The 23,922-nt window shown below is 51.2% G+C and overlaps 1 protein-coding gene across 1 annotated transcript; it reads left to right on the forward strand.

Annotated features, from left to right (window-relative positions):
- Nucleotides 1-4,593: 4,593 nt before the first annotated feature.
- TMEM218 (transmembrane protein 218) lies at nt 4,594-14,031 on the forward strand. Its single transcript, XM_014598361.3, has 4 exons — nt 4,594-4,769; nt 5,469-5,579; nt 8,448-8,550; nt 13,565-14,031. The coding sequence occupies exons 2-4, from the start codon at nt 5,470-5,472 to the stop codon at nt 13,697-13,699; spliced, it is 348 nt and encodes a 115-aa protein (XP_014453847.1). The 5' UTR covers nt 4,594-4,769; nt 5,469; the 3' UTR covers nt 13,700-14,031.
- The last annotated feature ends 9,891 nt before the right edge of the window (nt 14,032-23,922 follow it).

Here is a 23,922-nt window from a genome sequence, read left to right on the forward strand (position 1 = left end):
AGCTGCATCACAGAAGAGAAAAAAAAAATTAGGGTTGGCTCCATATCCTCCAAGAGTGCACCCTGCACCGCTTTTTCCTAGCGTGTGATTTTTTTTGATATCGGGATTTCCTGAAAAATATGCAGCAGGGGGAACATTTTTTCATTCCTAGCATGCCTCTTGTAGCATCTCAAACTGCTTTGAGACACTGCAACAGTCATATACTCGCTTGTCTGGATGTGGCCAAAGAGACTGCAGAGGTCAGTTTACTGCTCTTCATACTAATTGTTTTTTTCTCCTCCTTTGTGTATGACTTTATTTATTGAACCCAATGATCAGTATGCTTGGTAAACTGAGCTCTCACATTGACAGGAAGTTTTCATTGATGTGCTTCACATGAATGTCTGCACACCTTCAGTTTGAGAGCCAAACTCCTTTAGAGGTCAGTAGGTGAAGTGAGTTTAGCACTACTTCTGATATGAATATAGGAAACCCAATGTAGAGAGCTCTTCAAATATCCAGGTATACTTTCAGTTCAAGGATCTTCTGATTGATGAAACCAGTAAATTAATCATATTCTGAGTAACAGTGTACAGTTCTTGTTTGAGTGTTGTTGAGGCCAGTTATAAAAGTGAGTCCATGTCCAAGAAAAAAAATGTACATAAAGGGAGGTTTCATTAAACATAATGAGAAAGTAATGCTAAGGGAAGACTTGATGTTTTGATTTCCCGTTCTATTGTCTCATTTTGTCAGGTCCATACCATAGAAAATCTTGATTTAATAATTTGCTCTGAAAATATATTAAATGAAAAGTAACAAGAATAGACCCTCTAATATCACACAATATAATTGTTTGCATCTTCCTGCTTGGCATCAAAAGCAGCTAGTCTGAATGCCAGCTTCTCAAAGAAACAATACAATTTGCTATTTTTGTGAAATCTAATTCTTATTTAGTTTCTGTTAATCAAAACATTCTTCAGATAAAATTACACCAGCTCTCATATCACCTTCTCATTCCAGCTCGGCACTAATTTTGATTAAACTTTCCTATGCATTCACATGTGACAGAGTAGAATTTAGTCAAGGGAAATTGAGGATATCTTACTAAGCTTAGCATTCAAGATTCCTTCAAGTACCATCTGTGGTCCAGCAGAGATCTTCAGTCATCTCCAGGAACTGAATGGGAAAAATAAACACACAGATTTTCTTTATCTCTATATATGGGCTGTTTCATATGTAATTATGCCTTCTCCCTGTCAGTTATTAATTTTGGCTGCAGTGGGTGTAATTTAGGCCAGTGTTTCTCAACCTGTGGATCACAATCCAAAAGTGGGTTGGGTAGCAAGAATATTTCAAAGGGTCACGAGCAAGTGGCAGAAAAACTGTGCAAAAGCATGGGTTTTCCTTTGCATGCTGGCAGTGTTCCAGCCTGCAAGGGGCTGCTTGAGGCATGGCCGGCATGTAGCCAGGCAGGGTCATGGAAGCAGCCCCAGGAGCCAGAAGAAGGTAAGTGTATGGGGAGTGGGACTTGGAGGGCCAGGGCTTGGGGACTGTCTGGATGGGAGTGGTGGGGGTGTGCCAAATACCACCACTCTCTGCTCCAGTCCAGCAGCTGGTGTGGGGCTCTGCCAAGCCTGCTAGGCTGCAGCACCACCCACCCCTGGCCCGAGCCCAGCCTGCTGGTCCCTCACCACTGCAGCTCATCCGCAGGGTCTCTGGGGGGCTGCAGCTGGGACTTGTCCTCCTGGTAGCTGTGGCTGGCACCGAGCTATCTAGCCTCCATGCTCTCCATGGGGATGGGTGTTCAACTGCTCTGCTGTGTAGGTGCCACACCACTTGCACTGGCTACGCTGAAGCCTGCTAGGGTGGGCAGCTTATTACAAGGCCCTGCCTTCTGCCCATCTGGCTCCAATTAGTGCTCAGTAGTGCTCAGCCTGAGGCATGCCGCAAGGGCCCACTCACTCTCTTCTCCTGGCAGCAGCAGCTCTGGTTCCATGCCAGCAGGGCCCCCCCCATACCACTGACTGCTTTGTGCCACTTACTGAGGCCCTGAGGGAGTCTTCAGCAGCTTAGAGCAGTGATACTCAGCCAGGGGCACCCTCGGGTGCTCTGAGGTGTGAGGGAATAAATGAGACGAGCAGATCAACTAAGCAAAAAAGTAGGGGTGCACCAATAGAGATTTCTGTGGCTGATACCAATAGCCGAATTTTAAGGAGGCATATCAGCTGATACCTATCTGATTTCCAATACCAGTCCGGTGGCTTGGAGAGCTGCCTCCAGCTGGTAAGTCTGGTGTGGTTGAAGGGGAGAGGGGAGAGAAGGGGCATAGTGGGGCAGATCAAGGCTCCTGCAGGGAGGAAGGAGTGGGGCTGGGGCAGGGGCTGCTTAGCTAGGGCGGGGTGGGCATGGGGCGGAGCAGCAGCTCATCCAGGGGGTGCGGGGAGGGGAGACAGCTCCCGCCTGTTGGCCAGGAGCTGCTGGTCCGGCAGCTCATCCAGTGCTCACCTGCTTGTCTGGCAGCTCCTGCCACTCCTCCCGATGCTCGTCCGAGAGGGCATGGGGGGAGCATGTGCTCCTGGATCTGTGTGGGGTGGACTGGGCCTGGGGCTGTGCCAAGCTCTTCCTGGTAGGGTGGGGCTGCGCTGGGAAGGGGCTACAGGGGTCTGCAGCCACAAATTTGCTGTAGACCCTTCCCAGCGCAGCCCCGCCCTGTAAGAGCTTGGCACAGCCCCAGCCCCAGCCCATCCCACACAGACCCAGGGGCACGCGCTCCCCTCATGCCCTCCTGGACAAGTGGCGGGAGCCGCCAGACAAGCACTGGATGAGCCGCCGGATTAGTGGCTCCTGGCCGAGAGGTGCACAGGGCAGAATTCGCCCCATCTCCCCACGCCCCCATGAGCTGATGCTCTGTCCCACACCCACCCCACCTTGGCTGGGCAGCCCCTGCCCCAGCCCCACTTCTCACAGGGGGCCTTAATCTACACCCCACACCATGCCCCTTCTCTCCCCCCCCCCCCTTCCACCACACCAGACCTACCAGCTGAAGGCAGCTCTCCACAATACCAGGCTGTGCTCCTCCCTGTAGCAGCATGCATGCACTGGCTATTTATCAAATTATTGGCCTGATATGGCCGATTCCCGATATATTAAATTTTCTTTGTATTGATGCTGATTTGATAGCAGACCAATGCATCAGTGCACCTCTACAAAAAAGCAGAGGCTCTGGCTTCTCCCGGCATGGGTGATCTGCCAAGCCGAGGGCTGGGCTTCTTTGCAAGCAGCTAGGCACGATGGGGCAGGTGTCTGCCAGCACTGGGGGAAGGGGCCGGGTGCCAAGGTTACAGCAGGGCACGGTGGTGGGCAGGAGACTGAGTTGGGCACCAGCAGGGCCAGGGGGCTGTGGCTTGGGACAAGTCCTCGATCCTTACAAACGGGTCCCGATATGAAAAAAGTTGAGAACCACTGATTTAGGCTATGGGGATAAGGGCTGCAGGTTCAGCTACTGAAGATTATTTATGTAAAAATGTGTGTCAGGATTCTAAATAATTGTTGAAATGTCTTTATATTGTAAAAACCCCATTTAGAAATGGATTTTGATGTGTTTGTAATTTGGCCATTGGAACTATGTAAGAACAGGATGAAGGGATGTTGAAGGTCAGGGTAGCACAGATTTGCTCATGAGTCCAAAGAGAGATTGCTCTCCCTCTGTGAGCTCTAGAAGGGTCTGCGAAAGATTTATTAAATCTCTTATTTAGGATGTAACATCAGCATCCATAGCAGACTGGCCAAGTTGGGGTTTGGCTAACATTCTAAAGAGGAGTTTAACTTATTTATTTTTCCCTGTGGGTGACTGGTTTGAATCCTTCCCTGCCGAGCACAGATTAAAGTGTTCCCCTCTAACCCCCTGTGTAAGACGAGTCTGAACTGAAAACTCACAACTATGCTTTCCATCAAGTAAGTTCATAGTGAGAGCTCATGAAACAGGGAGCAAAACTGTTATTTATAAGCACAGTAGTTACGAGAGGGTGCACACCCGCGCGCTGGGTGGGCATCCAGGGAATGAGCCGAAACACGTGGATACTGTTTTCAGCAACTGAATCGTGGAAGAGGCCCAGTCCGGCTGAGCGAGCACAGGGTCCGCGGCGGAGTCACCTGACGCCCTGCACTGGCCCCGCGGCAGCAGCATTTCGCCCTGGCGTCCAGACTGCAGTTCTTCTTCGGCGCTTGCTACCGCGCGACAACGGCGCGGCGCGGCGCGGCGCGGCGCTTGCAGAGCGGGACGTAGCGGGGAAGGGCAACGAGCCCTGGGGCAGGAAGAGCGGCCTGGCCCCAAACCGACGGACACCGCCGCTGGGGAACGCGGGACAGACAGCTTTGCCCAATGGCGGCCGCCGATTGACGGTTGGTGCCGCCCCCCAGCCAATGGGAGCCCGCTAGGGCTGGTTCTGGTCGCCAGAAACTGCAGGGGGAGATGATGAAAGGCGGGTGCTGACTGGTGAGTGTGGAAAAACCTCCCATAGAAACAGCTCTGCGATTGGTTCTCCTAGGCATCCCGTCAGGAGAGCCCGCGTCCAGGCGGAACCAGGCTTGGGGGACGTTGCAGGTCGTAGTTGCCGTCCCGGTCCGGTGGGGCGGCACAGCCAGGAGCCGCGGGGATAAGTTCTCCTGCCCCGGCGCCGGTAGCAGGCCCCGGGGCCGCAGCTCTCCTGTGCTTCGTCCGCCCGCTGAGCTCCCAGCACGGCCCTGCCTGAGGACCGGCCTCGGGTGAAGGCGTCCCGCGTTTGTGTAGGGTGGGTAACAGCATATTTTCCCACCTTGTCCTGGAAACTCTGAATGGCTATTTAACCATTAATCGTTGCGAAAGCCAGGCTAGTCTGTGAAAGGTCACTTCCAAACGTGGAAAATGCCCATCACTGTATGCAGTAAACTAAAGGCTCTCCGTGTACTTGGCTACCATTTATTTTCTAGTCTTAATTACCTTGCATCCAGGTAGCAGTTCTTACCTCAAAGGATCCCAAATGAGTCTGTGTGTTTAATATGTGCCTTTGCAGATTCCATGCAACGATCGTTTCATTTGCCACTAAAATACTTTTAAGGTGGACTGCAACAACTGTTGTACCATGTAAGTAAGAACAGGCAAGTAAGATGAATCCTGTATAAAGCTAGGACTGGAGCAGGAATTTGTGGTAGACCATAGTTAACAAATAACCATTAGCATTGTATCTTGTTTCCTACATTTCCAGCATCTTATAGCATTACCTGCAGAGTGACTACTGTGAGATTGTTAGTCTCATGAAAAACCAGCAGCCTCAGAAATAACTTTCTGTATGTACACTACTTTTCCAAGGTGTTTTCTGTAAGTGGATTGTTAAGGCTAAAGTGTTTGATTTTTATTTGTTAAAAGTTAGTTTTCAGAAAAAGGCATTTCTAGAGGTTCTTCTGTGTAGGGGAGGCTTTGTGCTGAGCTCAAGTTGGTCTTTCTCTTCCAGAATGGCTGGCACCATTGTTGGAGTTGGACCAGGAGTGTTTATTGTAGCACTGCTCTGGGTGCTAGTATTGCTGCTTTGTGTGCTGTTATCCAGGGCCTCTGGCTTTGAAAGGTAAGGACATCTGTCTTTAAAAATAAAAAAAATAAAAGCATGTAGAAAAAGCAGCTGATTTTCTTCAACCATTTGGATTTCAAGTAGGGGTGCACCAATAAGGATTTTTTGGGTCAATACTGATGTCTGATTATTAATGAGTCAGATCAGCCAATACCGATCCAGCTGCCAATACACAGCCTGGCAGCTTAGAGAGCAGCATCTGGCTGGTAAATCTTTTGGGGAGGGGGGGGCAGATCGAGCCTGTCATGGTGAGGGAAGAATTGGGGCTGGGGCAGGCACTGCCCAGCTGGGCAGGGTGGGGCGTGGGATAGAGCTGCAAGCAGCTTGTCCAGAGGGTGGGGAAAGGGGGCAGGGCCGTCCCTAGGGAGGGGCATATTGGGGCAATCGCCTGGGTCCCATGCTTTGGGGGGCCCTGCAGAGCTGGGCGGAGCAGCCATGGCCCCTCCTGCAGGGCCCACCTAGTGCCAGTGACTCTGTGCTGCTGCTTCTGGTTTCACATCCAGCTGCTTGCAAACTCCCCCCCCCCCCCCCCCCCCCCCTGCCACTGGCTTCTTTGCATCCGGGCCCCACACAAGCTGATTTGCCCCAGGCCCCGTGCCCTGCTAGGCTCGCCTCCGGAGTGCAGTCCAGCTCCTGCCACTGTGTGCACCCCCAGGGAAGGCATGGGGGGCACATGCCCCTCCCAGATCTGTGCACGAGGTGAGAGTGGGCTGCCGCTGCAGGCTGGGGCCACAGGCAGTTCCAGGCTCTTCCTGGCGGGGTGGGGGGGCTGATTCAGAACCGTACTCGGGGCGGGTGATGGCAGCACTGGGAGGGGGGCTACGGTGAACTTTGGAGTGGCTCTAGCTTCCCCGTAGCCCCCCTCCCAGCACTGCTGCCGCCTGCCCCAACCACAGCCATGGCCCAGCACTGCTCACAGTGGCAGCCCGCCCTTGCCCCATGCATAGATCCAGGGGGTACATGCCCCCCCCCCCCCCTTGCCACCTTCCAGAGAGCATGCAGCAGCAGAAGCTGTGCCCCCCAGTCACAGGGAAGGGAGCAGGGCATCAGATTGCCATTAAAGGCCCCCTACAGTCCTGCTGGTGGCATATTGCCACCGTGCTCCCCTCCCCGCAACCTGGCATGACTGGGGACATTGGAGCCTCACAGGGATCTCCTAGTGGCTGATTGCTTCGCACTGCCTCGATGATGCGCCTCCTGCATGCAGGGTTGCACTGAGGGAAGCGATGTGGGGCTCTGCCACTCAAAGCAGCAGCAGGCGCAGGAGGCGTGTTGCCAGGGCAGCAGAGGGCAAGGAGATCCTGGGGCAGCCCTGCTGTTCCCAGCCACAGTCGTGCCTGTGGGGCTACATCAGCCACACAGGAGGGAAGCAGGGTGGGACCTGGGGCCCGCAGCATGCCCCCCCACATAGATCTTGGGGTGCGGTTCCCCCCCTGCCCCTAGGGAGTGTGTGCAGCCATTGGGAGCCAGCTGTGCCCCTGCCAGAGCTGGCAGCAGTGGGGGAGCTGGCTTCATGCTCTTGCTGCAGCTGCCTTCTGTTGGAAGCAGGGAGCTGTGGACCTGGGTCCCTTGCCCCAATGCCCTGGCAGCTGCCACCTCCCCCCCCCCCCCCCTTTCCAGGGCAAGGCGGCAGGAGCTGTGGGTGGGAGGCAAGAGGCACCAGCAGAACTGTGTGGGGAAGTGAGGGGCACCAGCAGGGCTGTGGGGGGCCCTTTAATTTTAATCATGGCTTTTGGGGTTTTTAATCAGAGAATTTGCAATTTTTTATCTTGGAAAACCAGGATCCCTGCATATCAGTGACATTATTTTCCATATCAGTCAAAAAAAAGCCAATTGCCTATAATGTCAATTTTCCTTTTATTGGTGTCCATACAATATGAACCGATGCACCTCTAATTTCAAGAAATGGATTCTTAAAATAGGGCCCGTTCAGACTATGAATTTAACTTCCTGCCACAGAATACTCAAGTTCATTGGGATTTAGTTGAGTTTATAAACACAACTTTGCTGAGTTTGTTGTTCTTTTTGCGTAAAGTGCTATATAGCACATGGACCTATATTCCACACAGTACAGGAAGCTATTGGAGGATTTTTGGTGGTGATTGTCTTTTGTCACTGCTGAAAGTGTTTTTTTAGGATCTGGCTTCTACCATTTGTGTTTAGTCCAAAGATTAAATCACTTCTGAAGCCTCTTACTTTAAAACTCAAGTGTAGTTCTTGGGCAGGCAGTTGACTGACCAGAATAACCAGCTTTCCTTGTTTGTTTGTTTGTTTGTTTGTTTGTTTGTTTGTTTGTTTGTTTTAAATTTGCTTAGTAAATCAAGATGTGGCCCATGAAAATCTAATAGATTATCAAAATTATTGTTGAAAGCAAATGTAACTATTATAGACAAGAAGCACAGATAGTATTCAGTACAAAGATGCAGCAGCAGAATGTACAATTCAGCTTTGCTGCAGGACAGAGATTTTGAATGCCAGATAAGGAGATAAGTGGGAACTGAGTGTCCAGTTGCCCAGGCACTCTTGAAAATCAGGTTTTCCATATCGTGGTTTACTAACAGTTCTATAGGGAATGGCAGTAATTTTCGGAAGTTCATACTTTCTTTACGTTTTAATAGAAAAGAGAAAAGAAGAATAGGACTTGCTTGCATACGAGATGAATTCATATTGGAGTCTTTCAGATGCTCTGAATACTTGGTGTAGGATTGTGGGGAGGGTTTTCTCACTGAGTTGGAATGAGTATGAGGATGAGGTACTACTGATAGATAGAATGCAGTATCATTCATTGTAAATGTTGTGTTTTTAAAGAGAGCTCTGGGACTGGGACTCAACAGTGAGATTGTCCCTATCTGATTCTTTTCTTAGGTTCTCGGTTGTTCTAGTCTTTATTTCTGCTCTGATCATTACTTTGGTTCTTTGGCTTTTCCCTCGTGCCAGTGAGTTTCCAGAGCCAGCTACAGAAACAAAGGTAAAACATTATTTTTCTCCATTTTAATCCTTTTGTCTTGACTTTTCTCATTCAATCTAGGCTTATTACAAAACAGATACTGTACCCCAGATGCCCCACCTTGCAAGAATGTAACCAAATAGTAGTTTTATTTTTTGCAAAGCTCATTTTCATAGCTATTCAAGCTACTCTATACAACTAGCTTCCAATTACATAAATCTGTCTTGAGAAAATCAGTTCTTGAATCTTTCTCTTATCATTGGCAGTAGTTTGTGTTAGTGCCTGCTGTTGAAGTAATGACTCTTTTTAGATTTCTGATTTTAAAAATTTCTGCTGCTTTCTCTCAGCATGTTTTCATATCGTGGGAACCTTCCCTGTTCTGGAGTAAAATCCTTGAGGGATTGCAATTCATGATAAAACTCCCATTGATTTTGCACCAGTGGCAATGCAGAGCAGAGGCAGGGCAATCCTGTGCAGGCTCTGGATGGCTTCACCGGGAAGTGCTGGCAGTGAGATGGGGAGGGGCCACTTTTACCCCACCCCAAGCAGCAGTTTCTCTCCCACGCTGCCTCTGCTGAGCCTGGGCCCTGGCTCCAGGCTCACCCGTTCTGGCTGAGCAGCAGCAGCAACAACAGCAGCAGCCGGGCAAAAATTTTTGCTCGATGTTGCAGGGGAAGCAGCTCCTCCCTTTCACAGCCACCAGGCAGTTTTTGCCAGTTGAACCTTTGCAGATGTTACGTTCTGAAACAGGCTTTGTGGCCCATTTTAGGCACACTTCTGCAATTAAGAGCCCCTTGAAAGTGGTCAAGGCTGACAACAGGGTAACAAAGATTCCAGCTGACTGCATACAACTCAATTGTTATCAAAAGGCAAAACATCAGTTATTTTTAGCTGCTGTTACACACTTTTCCAAAAAAGCAGTTATTCCTTTTTGGCTTAGTCTAAGTGACTTGATAAACAGATTCGTATTCTATTTTTCCAGGCTACTGCTTATGATTTAAAGAGCACTAAAAAACCATGGGGCTAGTTTTTTGTTTTATAACCTTATTTGTTCTGTTAGCCCTGGTTGAGAGGGAGGATGTGCTTGAATTCTGCTCACACCAGACTGTTTAAGCTTGGAAGTAGAAACTTGTTCTTTCCTTCCTTCTGTCTTTCAGCACAGTCTTCCATACCTCACTTATGTGTTTGGGTTGGGGATATTAGAGTGTTCTGTTTTAGGTGCCATTCCCTGTGTTCTAATAATGTATAGAAGAATATTATTTTTCTCTGTATTGATTTGTTTGATTAGGTTTGGGCGCATCTACACATTCATTAATGCCCAGTAACCAGAGTTACCGTGCAGTAGTGCCAGCACATGCCTTTTTACTGATGCTACTATGCAGTAGCCTAATAATACTGTGCAGTAGTGTATTAGTACTATTTGTGCTGTGTCATGCTCCTGCGCAGTTAGTGTATCATGTAGATATGCCTTTTGAGAGCTCTCTGTCTCTCATTATAAGGTTGTTGGGGTTTTTTGTCTCCTGGCTATGAACAATTCAGACAAATTTTGAAAGCGAGATCAAGGGCAGTAGTGGCAATTGGACAAGTTACGTATCGGGGAGAATTAGAAGGCTTATTTACAGGATCTCCAGTGCTGGCCCTTGCAGTAATCTTGCTTGATAGAATATCAATAATACATGATCTGGGCTTTCTGTACCTGAAGCTTGCTAATTGGCTAATTAAAAAGTGAAACACGTTGAATGAGCAAACATATAGCCCGCCAGAGACTTGTTCTGTAGCAGAGCCAAGGTCAAGCTTGTGTTAATGCTGTTCCACAAAACTCCCATTTTTTGTAAGCAGTGTTGGAGCAATCCCAAGAGTTGGGAGGTTGATTTCAGAACACTCCTTTTGCTGATTGGTATGTCTCACTAACACTGTCTCCCTTTTGTGTCTGCATCTTCACTGAATAATAAGATACTTTTCCAGCCTCCATGTGAAAAGACTCATGTAACAGCTTCCATCACAGAATCCAGGCCTGTAAGCTTCAGAATCGCCCTGAGCTAACAGATCTCAGTTTACTAGTGTCACATATGGTCATAGGTACTATATCAGTACAGTAACTGAAATCTTGTCCAGGTGGAGTAAAATATTGACTGGAGTCAACCAGTGAAGATGGAGCTATGCTTTCTCTTCCATGTCATGAAGCTGGGGAGGCAACATGTGCAACAACAACCCCTACAATGTCTGTCATGGAACTTCACATGTATGAGCAGATACCAGGCCCATTATGTATGATTAGTATTTTCCTGCTCCATGGAACTAACTCTTCCATTAGAAATAGACTTGAGACTAGAAGGTAGTAAATTGTTTATCATTCAAGTACTGTCTATGCAAATCTACTCACAATAGGTAGCATTAGACCCACACCCTAGGAATGGGACCCAGAATAGATGAAGTACCAGCAGTGAGGCTTAAATTTTACATTAGTAGGGTGCCATATGTCTCCCTATCTGGCTTTTCCTTTTTCAGATGCCAAAAAAAATTATCTTAGTTGAAGTAACATTTAGTAGTTAGAGCTAGGAATGATGAGCCAGGACTTCTGCTTTGTACTCCTAGCTATAGCAGATATTTTTTTTTTTTTTTTTGTGCCTGTGTAACCTTAGGTAAGTCACTTTCCTTGTTTATGCCTCTGTTTCTCTCTTTGAAACCAATATAATATGCATATATCTTTTATTCAGCTGGTAGGGGGAGGGAGGGACTGTCTTAGCACTATGACTTTCTTGAATGGAGAGTGTTCCATAGAAAATAGTGGTACTGAGTGTGGACTTGAGCAGATTTCCCACTGAAGTCAGGAACTCTACCGATCTAGTTGTTTGTGTCCTCAAAACCTTCTATTGCAACCCCCCTTCTGTGGGCAGAGATGAGAGCCTGTCTGTCTGCAGGGACTGCAGGTATTTTCCTTTTTTCTGGGAACTGCTATGTTGACAGTTCTGCATGTACCTTCTCATCCCATTGATATACCTAAAGATGCGTCATGTGAACACATGGGGGGAAAAAAAAATCTCTAAAGAAATTCCAAGATTTTAACAAGTTTTTCCACCAGGTGATTCTTGAATACTCCATCCAGTATATTCATCTCTTAGCTGCCCATATGTAACTTTGTAATAGTCATATCACCACTGGACAGGTGCCTTGAGAAGAGGGTAGGGTGATCACCTGTCCCTAATTGTGCAGGACAGTCCTGAAATGGGAACATTAAGTCCCGTTCCCAAGCTGCTTGACTCCAGAACAGCATTTGTTCTGGATTTCCAGTATGATGCAGGGATTCAAGTTTTCCTTTCACCATGGGAAATGGCAGATTTCCCCTTGCAGGCTGGCAGAATTCCAGCCTGCAAGGGGCGGCAGGGAGCAGGACGCAGGGGGTGCCGTATACGCATGCACGCAGGCACACGGACCTGGTCAGGAATACAGCCCCAGGCAGGTAAGTCTATGGGGGGAAGAGGGGGCAGATTGAAGCCCCCATGGTGAGGGAGGGAGTGGGACAGGGGCTGGGCCTGAGGGCAGTGCCCAGCCAGGGTAATGCATGGCGCCCAGGGCTGGGGCAGAGAGTGGGACAGAGCCATGGACAGCTAATCCAGTGGGTGTGTGGGGAAACAGTTTCCTGCTTCTGTGTGCATTCCTGGGGAGGGGAGATGGGGCAGGGCATGTGCCCCCCAGATCTACACTTGGGCCAAGGGCAGATGATGGCCCTGCCCCTGGGAGCCCCACACCAGCCGCACTGCCATGGTGAGGTGCCCCCTGCCCACCCAGCAGCAGGAGCAGCAGTGGTGGTGCAGAGTTGTGGCAGCAGCCAGGGCAGTGCAACCAGTGTAGGGCTCCCTGTAGGAGGGCAGCAGGATGTTGGCCCTGAGCCAACAGTGAGCAGCCCACATATGCCCCTACCCCCTCACAGCTCTTCTCTAGCAACGTCTCTTCAGTAACAGGCACCAGGTCTTGTTCTGCATCCCTGGTGCCAGTTGTGCCCCCCATCAATACATCAGTGGACCAAATAATGTAGATTTTCAGATTCAGGGTTCAGTCACCTATGCCTGTGCCAACATATAATGCCACCACCTGCTTATAGTGGCCAGTGTAAACAGCAGAAAAAAAAACAAAACGATGAAGGAATCTGTGTGAAAGAATGAATAGGCACCGATTTGACATTTATTCCAGAAAGAAAAAAGCTACAACATTCCATCACTGACCTCAGAGTAGTTGCCTTGAACATGAAACTGCAGAACAAGAAATCAACCACAGACTGGATTGTGCTAAGTATCGTCTCAGCTGAAATCATGTGCATCTCAATGGGTTAACTGCCTTGTTTATCTCCTTTTATCCCTTCAGCTCACTTTCACCTCTCAGCAGTGCTGCATCTTTTCCTTCCCTTTTCTCCATCTTTTGTATTTAAATGACCTTACTCACTTCTGTTTAGTACACCTGCACCTTGCAAGTCCATGAAAGCTCATGCTTCCTTGAATGAGTTAGTCTGCAAGGGCACCTATACACATGCCTGATGTGTGCTCCAATGTGTGCTAATTAGAATGTGTCTGAGCAAACTAGATTAGTCAAGTCTGCTGGAATGTACTAAATTAGCACACTCGAACAGCCTTGGCATCAAACGTATTCAGCGTCCCTGAGCTTCAAAATGGCAGTAAGGGGTGCTTTCACTAAAGCTTGTTCAACCATTAAACTAAAGCTCAGGCCAAGCTCCCATCATTTTGAAGTGTGGGACACTGTATACAAGATCCTGTGAGTGCTTTAAATAGAGTGGCTCCTGAGAGCTGCTCTAATTAAAGCACCTCCTCCCCTACCCTGACCCCAGAGCATGCGTAAAGACACCCTAAAGTGTCATAGTGCCCTGCCTTCTGTCATAGAAGCTGTAAGCCTGTCTCTTTTTTTTAAATTGAAGACTCTGGTTTAATTGGCTTGGTATTGGCATGGTGCAGCATTGCTTTTGTTATGGATGATATAGAAACAAATGCTGAGTTGTGTAACTTATTCTTTCCACTCTTTTCAGATTGTGGATACCTTTTTCATTGGCCGCTATGTCCTGGTCTCTGTTCTCAGCCTGATATTTCTTGGAAGCCTCTTCCTGGTTCTTATTCACCATGTTCTGGAACCAGTGTATGCCAAAGCACTCCGAGTTAAGTAACTATTCAAGGCAGGTAGTATGACACCAGTTGGGCAATGAGAGTATTCCCCTTCAAATTTCTGAAGAAGCTTTCTGTTTGTGATATTATACAAACAATGAGTTCCAGAACTGGTGTCTGTTTGAAGTGCGAGAAATCTCCAAATAGGAGTTTCAGTATGTATATGTTTTGCACAGGCTAATTAAGATTTTCTGCGGCCTTTTGTAGAGCCAAGAAAAGCTTGCTGGCAGAGAAAAGCTTGTTTACAGATTGTATCAGATTCTTTTGTATTTATTCTTGGGAGTATTTCCATGATCTCCGTTTTGGAGAAAATAAAAGAACAAGAACAAGTGAATTTCTCTCTATTGTTAATCACATGAGCAGATCCAGGATTGTATTAAAGGGGTACAAGAGCAGTGACCTGTGCTGCATGAGTAGTTGCACCCTGTCTCCAGTATTCCCTAGTTGTAGGCAGACTATGCCACAAGAGCAGAACAAGTTTCTCAAGCAGGTAAGAATCTTCTTTTCCCTACTCTCTTCCCCTCCCATTCTACTCTTCTCCCACCTGCTGCTGCCAGTGGTGCCTGCTGAGCCGAGGCTCCAGAGCCACTGCAGTTGTCTGCGTGGGGAGTCAGGTTCTGCTAGAGACAGCAGCAGTAATTATGGCAGTAGGCAGGTTCCCTTCCCCCATGCCTGGGTAGGCAGGGAACACCAAGGGAACTGGGCAGGGAGGGGAAATCTGCCCACTACTGCTGCTGGCTCTGGTTGAGCTCAGCTCCACATGAAGCTTGGGTGGAGTGAGCAGGAGTGACTCTGGAGGTTGCCCCCCTTCCCCTAAGGCAGCCAGAGACAGCAGCTGTAATGGGGAGGGGAGGGACTGTGCCACAGCATGGAGACGAAGGGAGTGGGAATTCTTAAAAATAGTAATTTAAAAGTCCCTGGCTGCTCCTCCCATGGCGTGGGGTTGTATCTGTGCTACTGCAACCTCCCTTTCCACAGTGGATCTCCTGATCACTGTAATGATGGCAAAACTTGCATGGAATTGAGAAGTACTTAAAAAGTCCCAAAATATTTGATCCCTGAATTCTAGACATAGGGCTGGAAATGTGTGCAGCACAGAATTTTTGACTTGGCCCAGATTGTGTCCTCTTTCAACATGGTATTTGTAAATCTCTGTCTTCTCTTTCTTTCTGATTAAAACTGGGAACTGATTAAATGTCAAAATAAAAAAAGGAGCTGAGTTTGAACTGTGGGTATCAAAGGTTTGTGTCAATTCTGGTTCTTCTTTTAGGCACTTTGAAACAGCTGATTCCCCTGTGTGTTCCCTGCTAGCCTGTAAGCAGGCTCATGGAAGGGGACCTGTCTGCCACTGTTGCTGCCACTGCCACTTTCTAGGCATCCCAGGCTGCTGCCACTGCCCCCAGCCCCGAGGTAGCAGGGGGGTCCAGTGCACACAGACCTGGCCTTCTGTGCCCTGCACTGGCTCCAGGCTCAGCAGTGGCAGTGCTGGACAGAAACTACTGCTGAGCGTGGGCCAGAAGTGCGTCTTCCCCCTTGTCACCACCACCAGTGCTTCCTGGTGCAGCCACATGGGGCTGCCTTGCATCTACTCTGCGTCACCACTGCCTCATGGGGCAGCAGTGGCAATGCAGAGCAGATACAGGGCCAGCCCTGTGTAGGCTCTGGGCAGCTTGACCAGGGAGTGCTGGGAAGGGGAGGGGCCACTTTTACCCCACACTAAGCAGCAGTTTCTCTCCTGTGCTGCCTCTGCTGAGCCTGGGCCCCAGCTCTGGGCTCACCTGTCCCCCCTGAGCAGCAGCAGCAGCCAGACAGAAACTGTTGCTCAGCATGGAGGGAAAGCAACCTCCTCCCCTCACACTGCCACCAGGCAGGTTTTGCTGCAGCTGGCCAGAGCATGCGCTGCACTAGGTGGCCATGCAGCTCCATCACTGCCACCTCTGGGCTGTCCTGTGCGGCAGCATTCATAGTGCAGGGCAGCTCAGAGGCAGCGGTGATGGAGCCACATGGTGCACTGTGCAGCTACACCAAAAACTGCCCAGCAATCCCGAGGGGGCAGGGCTACTTTCTCTCCATGCCAAGCAACAGTTTCTGCCCTGCCGCTGTTGCTGCTCAGCCCAGATTGGCAAGCCTGGGGCATGCAGGGTTGGGGCTGCATGTGCTGGTCCCTGTGGTTACTGCAGGGCTGGGGGCAGCAGTGGTGGCAGCCAAAAGAAGCTGCCCCAGCCCCGCTGCATGCCTAGGGGTGACTGGACACAACACAGCTGGGTGGTACCAAGTAAGTACAGGTCATGCATTTTTGGTAGTGGTGGGGAGGTGCTGTAGGGTGCCTGAGCTCTGGGCTGTTGTAGGGCAAGGGCTGACCAGCTCAGGAGGGGGCTCCTATGTGTACCCCACCATACCCACAAACCCTCCCTCTCCAAACCCCACAACCACACCCCCCTACACAAAAATCACAGACCCCACATACACTGCACTCACCCATACCCTCCCCCACACATGCCCACATGCCTCTGGGGGGAGCCTTATTCACTCATATATGCACACACCACACATGCACACCACCATCCACCCTCCCTCTCCACATATTTCAACACCCCCCCCCCCCACAATATACAAGAGTAGGACTTCATTTTGAGTGACTATGCAATCACTTGCTTATATACACACACACAACATAAACACGCAAATCAGGATAATATTTTTTTAGATAAAATTAAAATATAATGGGGTTTTGATTTTTAATATATAAATTGGTTTGTTTTCCGGTTCCAAGATGGCAAGCCCCTTCCCAAAAGGAGTGCTTCTGGTGGCAGAGGTCAGAGGTTAGGGATGGGACTTCCGATCCCAAGATGGCAACCAGGGGCAGGGTGCTTGTCAAGGGACAGCCCTCAGCAACTCACCAGGACTCTGTATGCAGCCCTCTGGCCAAAATAATTGCCCGCCTGTAATGGGGATGTCTCAAGGCCAGGCACAAAGCTGGCCTGCCCACCTGTATAGAGCACTATGCCCCATCTCACCTGCTATGACTAGATGTATAAGGAAAGATGTAATGTAGGAGGCTGCCCATTTTATGCCCTAATGCCAAACCTAGGCTGTGTCCCATGCCTCACAGATGGCATCCAAAATAAGAGCTGCCTCAGGCATCCTCGTGCATGCCTGGGCCTCCTGCCCTCTCACTATGGCCTCCACTCACGCTATCTTACTGTTGGGGCCAGCCCACGCACAGTCCTTCAGGCCACACAGGCCCTCTCTATGCACCCCTGTGCAGCCCTTCAAGCCCACCTACACAGACCTTACTCTGCACCATCATGTGTAGCTCTTCAGGCTGCCCCTGCAAACCTTATTCTGCACAGCCTAACTATCCACTCCAACCCTCTGCCCCCTTGCTCACTCAGTCCCCCTTCACTAGGCCCTCAGGGTCTTACAACCCATGGGTCTCAGGTGTCTATAGATGTGCCTGGCCCCCTTCCTGCCCCAACTGCTGGGTTACCCACCAGGTTGTGGGGACTGGAGTTATAAGGCATCCCATACTCACCTTTCACTAGGGAGGCAACTGGTGTGGCATTTCCTGGGGACAACCCTGCCCCAGGCAGCCCCACCACACCATCCTACCCTAGCAGGGTGTAGTTTTAGATCATGCCCATAGGTAGTGGAAGGGGAAGCTAACAGGGCTTAGCTGCCCCCAAACATGGGGTAACAGTAGGGCCACAAGGCAGCCTGGTCCCAGGCTTCCGGCAGCTGCAGCAGGGGTGGGGAGGGGCATGCATACAGTGGTGACAGAGACGGGGGCTGGGGCAGGTGCTGCACAGCCAGGGCAGGCTGCAGGACAGAGCTGTGAGTGGCTTGTCCAGGGGGTGCAGCTCCTGCTGCTACGCACATCCTGGGAGGGCATGGGGGAGGTGGACTGGGGCTGAGGCTGTGCCAGGCTCTTTCCAACAGGGGGCCGGGCCAGGCCAGGCCAGACCACGCTCAGGGTAGCTCCTGGTGTTTCTAGGGAGGAATTTGCTCCCAATTCTTTAAGGCATCCATGCACAGAGCTCAGCTCCCTGCCAGCCTGGCTCAGAAAGCACAATCCCTACCAGAAAAAGAGCCAGGTCTGGGCATGGCGGAGGGGTAGGGAGCTCATCTTTGTACTCGGGCTGCCAGTTGGCTGGGCCAGCTGCTCCAGCCTCCTGGGGGCCAGCTAAGTAGGGTGGGTGGAGAAGCACCCAAGGGGATCCTTCCTTCTGGCTCCTCCGCCACCTGAGGAACCACTCCCTATCCCTCACAGGTGAGAGATCCCTCTCCACCCCCTGGCTGAGAGTTCCAGGAAAGTTGCAAACCATCTGTATCAGCTGCAGCAGCTTTCCCCACATCCCTGCATTGCTCCAGGTGCCCTGCATGCTTGCAGAAGGACCTGCAGAAGTGTCCCACAACCCAACCCCACCTTTCCCCTTCCACTGCCACCAGCAGCACAGGTGATTGTTTCAAGGCAAGCCATGTCATAAACTCCACCTAGTGAATCACCACCCCACTAAGAGCAATCTAAGAGATCTGCACACAGCCAGCCCAGGAATTTGCAAAGAAACCCAAACTCCCCCCTTTTTGCATTGTATTGCATTCCATTGCTTTGCGCAACCCAGCGCTCCTGCCTACCTGTTTGCTGGGGTGCCCACGTTTTGGCAGTGCTGAATAAGGAGCTGCCTCCCGGCAGGGTTTCCAGGACTGCAGCTCCAAACATGCACAGCTGTGCACAGGATGAGAGCAGGTTTGTCTACCCACTGCCAGCTGTTTTCTCCTGGCAGTAGCTCCTAGCTGTGGGGAATTCTTGCTGCAGCCGCTGGGGACATATGCCAAGGGAGCCAGCCTCTGCCACCACTGACTTGGACCCCCTTGATTGCAGGGGTCCAACCCCCCTCCCATTTGGGGGACTGAGTATGCACGAATGCACTCAGCACCCCCCAAACAATTCTTTTTCTTCAGCCTATAGTGATACCTCAGGACCAGGAACCTCCTGTCATCCCCATAGTTCTTGTCCTATACCTCCCGAGTGTTATGCAAGTAGCAGCCATGCAATGTTCCCCCTTCAGCTCCTTGCAACAAACTGCTATCTCTGCTACTCAGGGCCTGCTCTTATATCAGGCAGCTGGTCCCACTTCCCAATCAGGCAGCCTTCTGGTGGCCATGTGACTCCTGATTGGGAGGCTGATCTCCTGGCTGTTCTAGTGCTTTAAGTGGCAGGCACCAAAGGTGCCCTGCCACACCACCCTAGGGGTGTTTTTGCTCAGGACCACTGATCTCTGAGAGTGTTCCCCAAAGCCAGCCCAGGGGTGGTTTCTAGAATGGGAGGAGAGGGGGAGTGGAAGCAGTTTCTTTCCCACCTTCTCACTTTGGCCTTTCAGTACCTCATACTCCCTGGTTCTCCATGGCTTTGACTGTTGATAGAAATATCATCAAACCAAAGCAGATCAGCAGTGGCAAGACATGTCCCTCCACAACTGATCTGCTTTACTGGGTGACACACATGTTTCCCCTTGTCCTGCATGGGGTCCCTTGCCTAATGCAGGACAAGGAGCAATGTAAACCCACTGCCCAGGTATTCCCTGGATTCCTTGTTGCCCAATGGCAGCTCCTGCATTGACCTGTGCCTCCCCAGTGCCTCCCCAGTGCCCTGTGCCTCCATGTAGGGACCCCTGCTGTTCTGTGTTTGTGAAGCATGGGCCAGTATGGATCCTAGCAAGGAGGTGCAGGGCACCAGGGACTCCCTAGTATCCGTGATTCCCTATGCTGGAACCCACACTGACCCTTCCTCTATGACCCTGCTCAGGCAGTGGCATAGGTCAGCATGTGTCCTGGTGTGGAGGCACAGGGTGGAATGGGAGCTGGGGAATTCCCAGGCCCCTACACTGACCTGTACCTCTACATGTGGCACAGGGCAATTCAAGTCCCAGCATGGAGGGCCAGGGTCATGCAGGTCCCAGTATGGAGGCATAGGGTGCCTGTGATTTTCTGGGTCCTTTGCTTCCATGGTAGGACCTGTGTGGGCTTCCCCTGCTTGTGGAGACATGCCCCTGGGGCACTTCCGTAAGTGGGGAAAGCCAGACAGGTGTTCAAGAGGCTTGAGTACACAGAATCAGGCCCCTCAAGCTTCTGGAGCCCAGGGTGACAGGAGAGTACAAGCACCCCAGAGTTGCCCACAGTATGCTGCCACAGAACAAATAGACATTGGCTTCAATAAAGGGGCACAATTTGTTAGTACCTTGGGTAGTAGGAACCCAAAAACAGGGGCCCTGAGCCCGGGGGACCAATTGAAGAGCGACACCAGGGGTAGGAACCAGAAAATCTGGGTAGGAACCCAAAAACCGGGGCCCTGTGACCAGGGGGAGCAATTTAAGAGCGACACTGGGATAAGAAACCAGAAAACTGGGGTAGGAACCCAAAAACGGGGCCCAGTGCCTGTGGGGACCCAGTTAAGGGCGGCACTGGAGGTAGGAACCAAAAAACGGGGTTAGAAACCCAAAAACCGGGGCCCCGAGCCTGGGGGAACCCATTTAAGCGCGACAACATCTGTACGAACCCAAAAGCTGGGGCCCCGTGCCCGGGGACACCCATTTAAGCGCGGCACCGCTGGTAGGAACCAAAAAAAGGGGTTAGGAATACAAAAACCAAGGCCCCTGCACGGGGGGACGAATTTAAGCGGCACACCGGGGGTAGGAATCAAAAAATGGGGTTAGAAACCCCCAAAACAGGGCCCCAAGCCTGGGGCAGCCCATTTAACCGTGACAGTGGTGGTTGGAACCCAAAAACCGGGGCCCCAAGCCAGGGGGTACCCATTTAAGTGCGACACCGGTGGTAGGAACCAAAAAAAGGGGTTAGGAACCCAAAAACTGAGGCACCGTGCACGAGGGAACAAATTTAAGCACGACACTGGGGGTAGGAAGCAAAAAATGGGGTTAGAAACCCAAAAACTGGGGCCCCGAGCCCGGGGGACCCTTTGAAGCATGACACCGGGGTATGAACCAAAAAACAGGGTAGGAACGCAAAAAACCGTGGCCCCATGCCTGAGGGGACCCATTTAAGCGCGACAGCAGGGGTAGGAAACAAGAAACTGGGGTAGGAACAAAAAAACCGGGGACCCGTGCCCGGGGGGACCAATTTAATCGTGACACCGGGGGTAGGAACCAAAAATCGTGGGTAGGAACCCAAAAACCGGGGCCCAGTGCATGTGGGGATCAATTTCAGTGTCACAAAGGGGTCAGGAACCAAAAAACTGGTAGGAACCAAAAAACGGGGGTAGGAACCAAAAAAACGGGCCCCCGTTTCCGGGGGGACCCATTTAAGCTCGATACCGGGGGTAGGAACCAAAAAACGGGGGTAGGAACCAAAAAAACGGGCCCCCGTTTCTGTGGGGACCCATTTAAGCTCGACACCGGGTGTAGGAACCAAAAAACGGGGGTATGAACCTTAAAAACAGGCCCCCGTTTCCGGGGGGACCCATTTAAGCACGACACCGGGGGTAGGAACCAAAAAATGGGGGTAGGAAGAAAAAAAACGGGCCCCCGTTTCCGGGGGAAACCATTTAAGCGATACACCGGAGGTAGGAACCAAAAAACGGGTAGGAACCAAAAAAAATGGGCCCCCGTTTCCGGGGGGACCCATTTAAGCGCGACACCGGGGGTAGGAACGAAAAAACGGGTAGGAACAAAAAAACGGGCCCCCGTTTCCGGGGGGACCCATTTAAGCGCGACACCGGGGGTAGGAACGAAAAAACGGAGTATGGATTCAAAAAAACGGGCTCCCGTTTCCGGGGGGACCCATTTAAGCGCGACACCATGGTAGGAACCAAAAACCAGGGGTAGGAACCAAAAAAACGGGCCCCCGTTTCCGGGGCAACCCACTTAAGTGCGACACCGGGGGTAGGAACCAAAAAACGGGGGTAGGAACCAAAAAAACGGGCCCCCGTTTCCGGGGGGACCCATTTAAGCGCGACACCGGGGGTAGGAACGATAAAACGGGGGTAGGAATCAAAAAAAGGTCCCCCGTTTCCGTGGGGACCCATTTAAGCTCGACACCGGGGGTAGGAACCAAAAAACGGGGGTAGGACCCAAAAAAACTGGCCCCCGTTCCCGGGGGGACCCATTTAAGCGCGACACCGGGGGTAGGAACCAAAAAACGGGGGTAGGAACCAAAAAAACGGGCCCCCGTTTCCAGGGGGACCCATTTAAGCGCGTCACCGGGGGTAGGAACCAAAAAAGGGGGTTAGGAACCAAAAAAACGGGCCCCCGTTTCCGGGGGGACCCATTTAAGCGTGTCACCGGGAGTAGGAACAAAAAAACGGAGGTAGGAACCAAAAAAACGTGTCCCCGTTTCCGGGGGGACCCATTTAAGCGCAACACCGGGGGTAGGAACGAAAAAATGGGGGTAGGAACCAAAAAAACGGGCCCCCGTTTCCGGGGGGACCCATTTAAGCGCGACACCGGGGGTAGGAACGAAAAAACGGAGTATGGATTCAAAAAAACGGGCTCCCGTTTCCGGGGGGACCCATTTAAGCGCGACACCATGGTAGGAACCAAAAACCAGGGGTAGGAACCAAAAAAACGGGCCCCCGTTTCCGGGGCAACCCATTTAAGTGCGACACCGGGGGTAGGAACCAAAAAACGGGGGTAGGAACCAAAAAAACGGGCCCCCGTTTCCGGGGGGACCCATTTAAGCGCGACACCAGGGGTAGGAACGATAAAACGGGGGTAGGAATCAAAAAAAGGTCCCCCGTTTCCGTGGGGACCCATTTAAGCTCGACACCGGGGGTAGGAACCAAAAAACTGGGGTAGGACCCAAAAAAACGGGCCCCCGTTCCCGGGGGGACCCATTTAAGCGCGACACCGGGGGTAGGAACCAAAAAACGGGGGTAGGAACCAAAAAAACGGGCCCCCGTTTCCAGGGGGACCCATTTAAGCGCGTCACCGGGGGTAGGAACCAAAAAAGGGGGTTAGGAACCAAAAAAACGGGCCCCCGTTTCCGGGGGGACCCATTTAAGCGCGACACCGGGGGTAGGAACGAAAAAACGGGTGTAGGAACCAAAAAACGGGGGTAGGAACCAAAAAAACGGGCCCCCGTTTCTGGGGGGACCCATTTAAGCGCGACACCGGGGGTAGGAACCAAAAGACGGGGGTAGGAACCAAAAAAACGGGCCCCCGTTTCCGGGGGGACCCATTTTAGCGCGACACCGGGGGTAGGAACCAAAATAATGGGCCCCCTTTTCCAGGGGGACCCATTTAAGCGCGACACAGAGGGTAGGATCCAAAAAACGGGGGTAGGAACCCCAAAATCGGGGCCTCGTAGCCGTGGGGACCCACTGATGTGCGACACTGGGGGTAGGAACCAAAAAACGGGGGTAGGAACAAAAAAACCGGGGACCCGTGCCCGGGGGGACCAATTTAATCGTGACACTGGGGGTAGGAACCAAAAAACGGGGGTAGGAACCCAAAATCTGGGGCCTTGCCCGGGGGGACCAATTTAAGAGCTACACCGGGGTTAGGAACCAAAAATCGTGGGTAGGAACCCAAAAGCCGGGGCCCAGTGCATGTGGGGAACAATTTAAGTGTGACAACAGGGTTAGGAACCAAAAAAAAGGGGTAGGAACCCAAAAACAGGGGCCCCGTAAGCAGGGGGACCAATTGAAGAGTGACACCGGGAGTAGGAACCAGAAAATCTGGGTAGGAACCGAAAAACCAGGGCTCCGTGACCGGGGGGACCAATTTAAGCATGACATTGAGTGTAGGAACCAAAAAACAGGGGGACAAAACCAAGATTGGGGCTTCGTGCCCGGGTGGACCCATTTAAGCATGACACCGGGGGTAGGAACCAAAAAACAGGGGTAGGAACACAAAAACCATTGCCGCGTGCCCGGCGACACCCATTGAAGCGTGACACCGGAGGTAGGAACCAAAACAGTAGGATAGGAACCCAAAACCGGAGCCCCGTGCCTGTAGGGACCAATTTAAGCATGACACCAGGGGTAGGAACCAAAAAAGGCGGGTAGGAACCCAAAAACCCATGCCCCGTTCGCGGGGAGATGAATTTCATTGTGACTCCGGTGGTAGGAACCAAAAAATGGGGGTAGGAACCCAAAAACGGGCCCTGTGCCCGGGGGGACTAATTTAAGCGCGTCACTGGTGGTAGAAATCAAAAAACATTAGTAGGAACCCCAAAACTGAGGTCCTGTACCCGGGGGGGACCCATTTAAGCT

This window comes from Alligator mississippiensis, chromosome 16, assembly GCF_030867095.1.
Source record: "Alligator mississippiensis isolate rAllMis1 chromosome 16, rAllMis1, whole genome shotgun sequence".
NCBI classification, from domain to species: Eukaryota; Metazoa; Chordata; order Crocodylia; family Alligatoridae; genus Alligator; species Alligator mississippiensis.

What these genes read in the sequence shown, in the direction of transcription:
- TMEM218 (XM_014598361.3), top strand. Translation starts at nt 5,470, where the DNA reads ATGGCTGGCACCATTGTTGGAGTTGGACCAGGAGTGTTTATTGTAGCA. An exon ending in AGGGCCTCTGGCTTTGAAAG is followed by an intron (nt 5,580 to 8,447) that starts GTAAGGACATCT and finishes TTCTTTTCTTAG; the next exon opens with GTTCTCGGTTGTTCTAGTCT. An exon ending in AGCCAGCTACAGAAACAAAG is followed by an intron (nt 8,551 to 13,564) that starts GTAAAACATTAT and finishes CACTCTTTTCAG; the next exon opens with ATTGTGGATACCTTTTTCAT.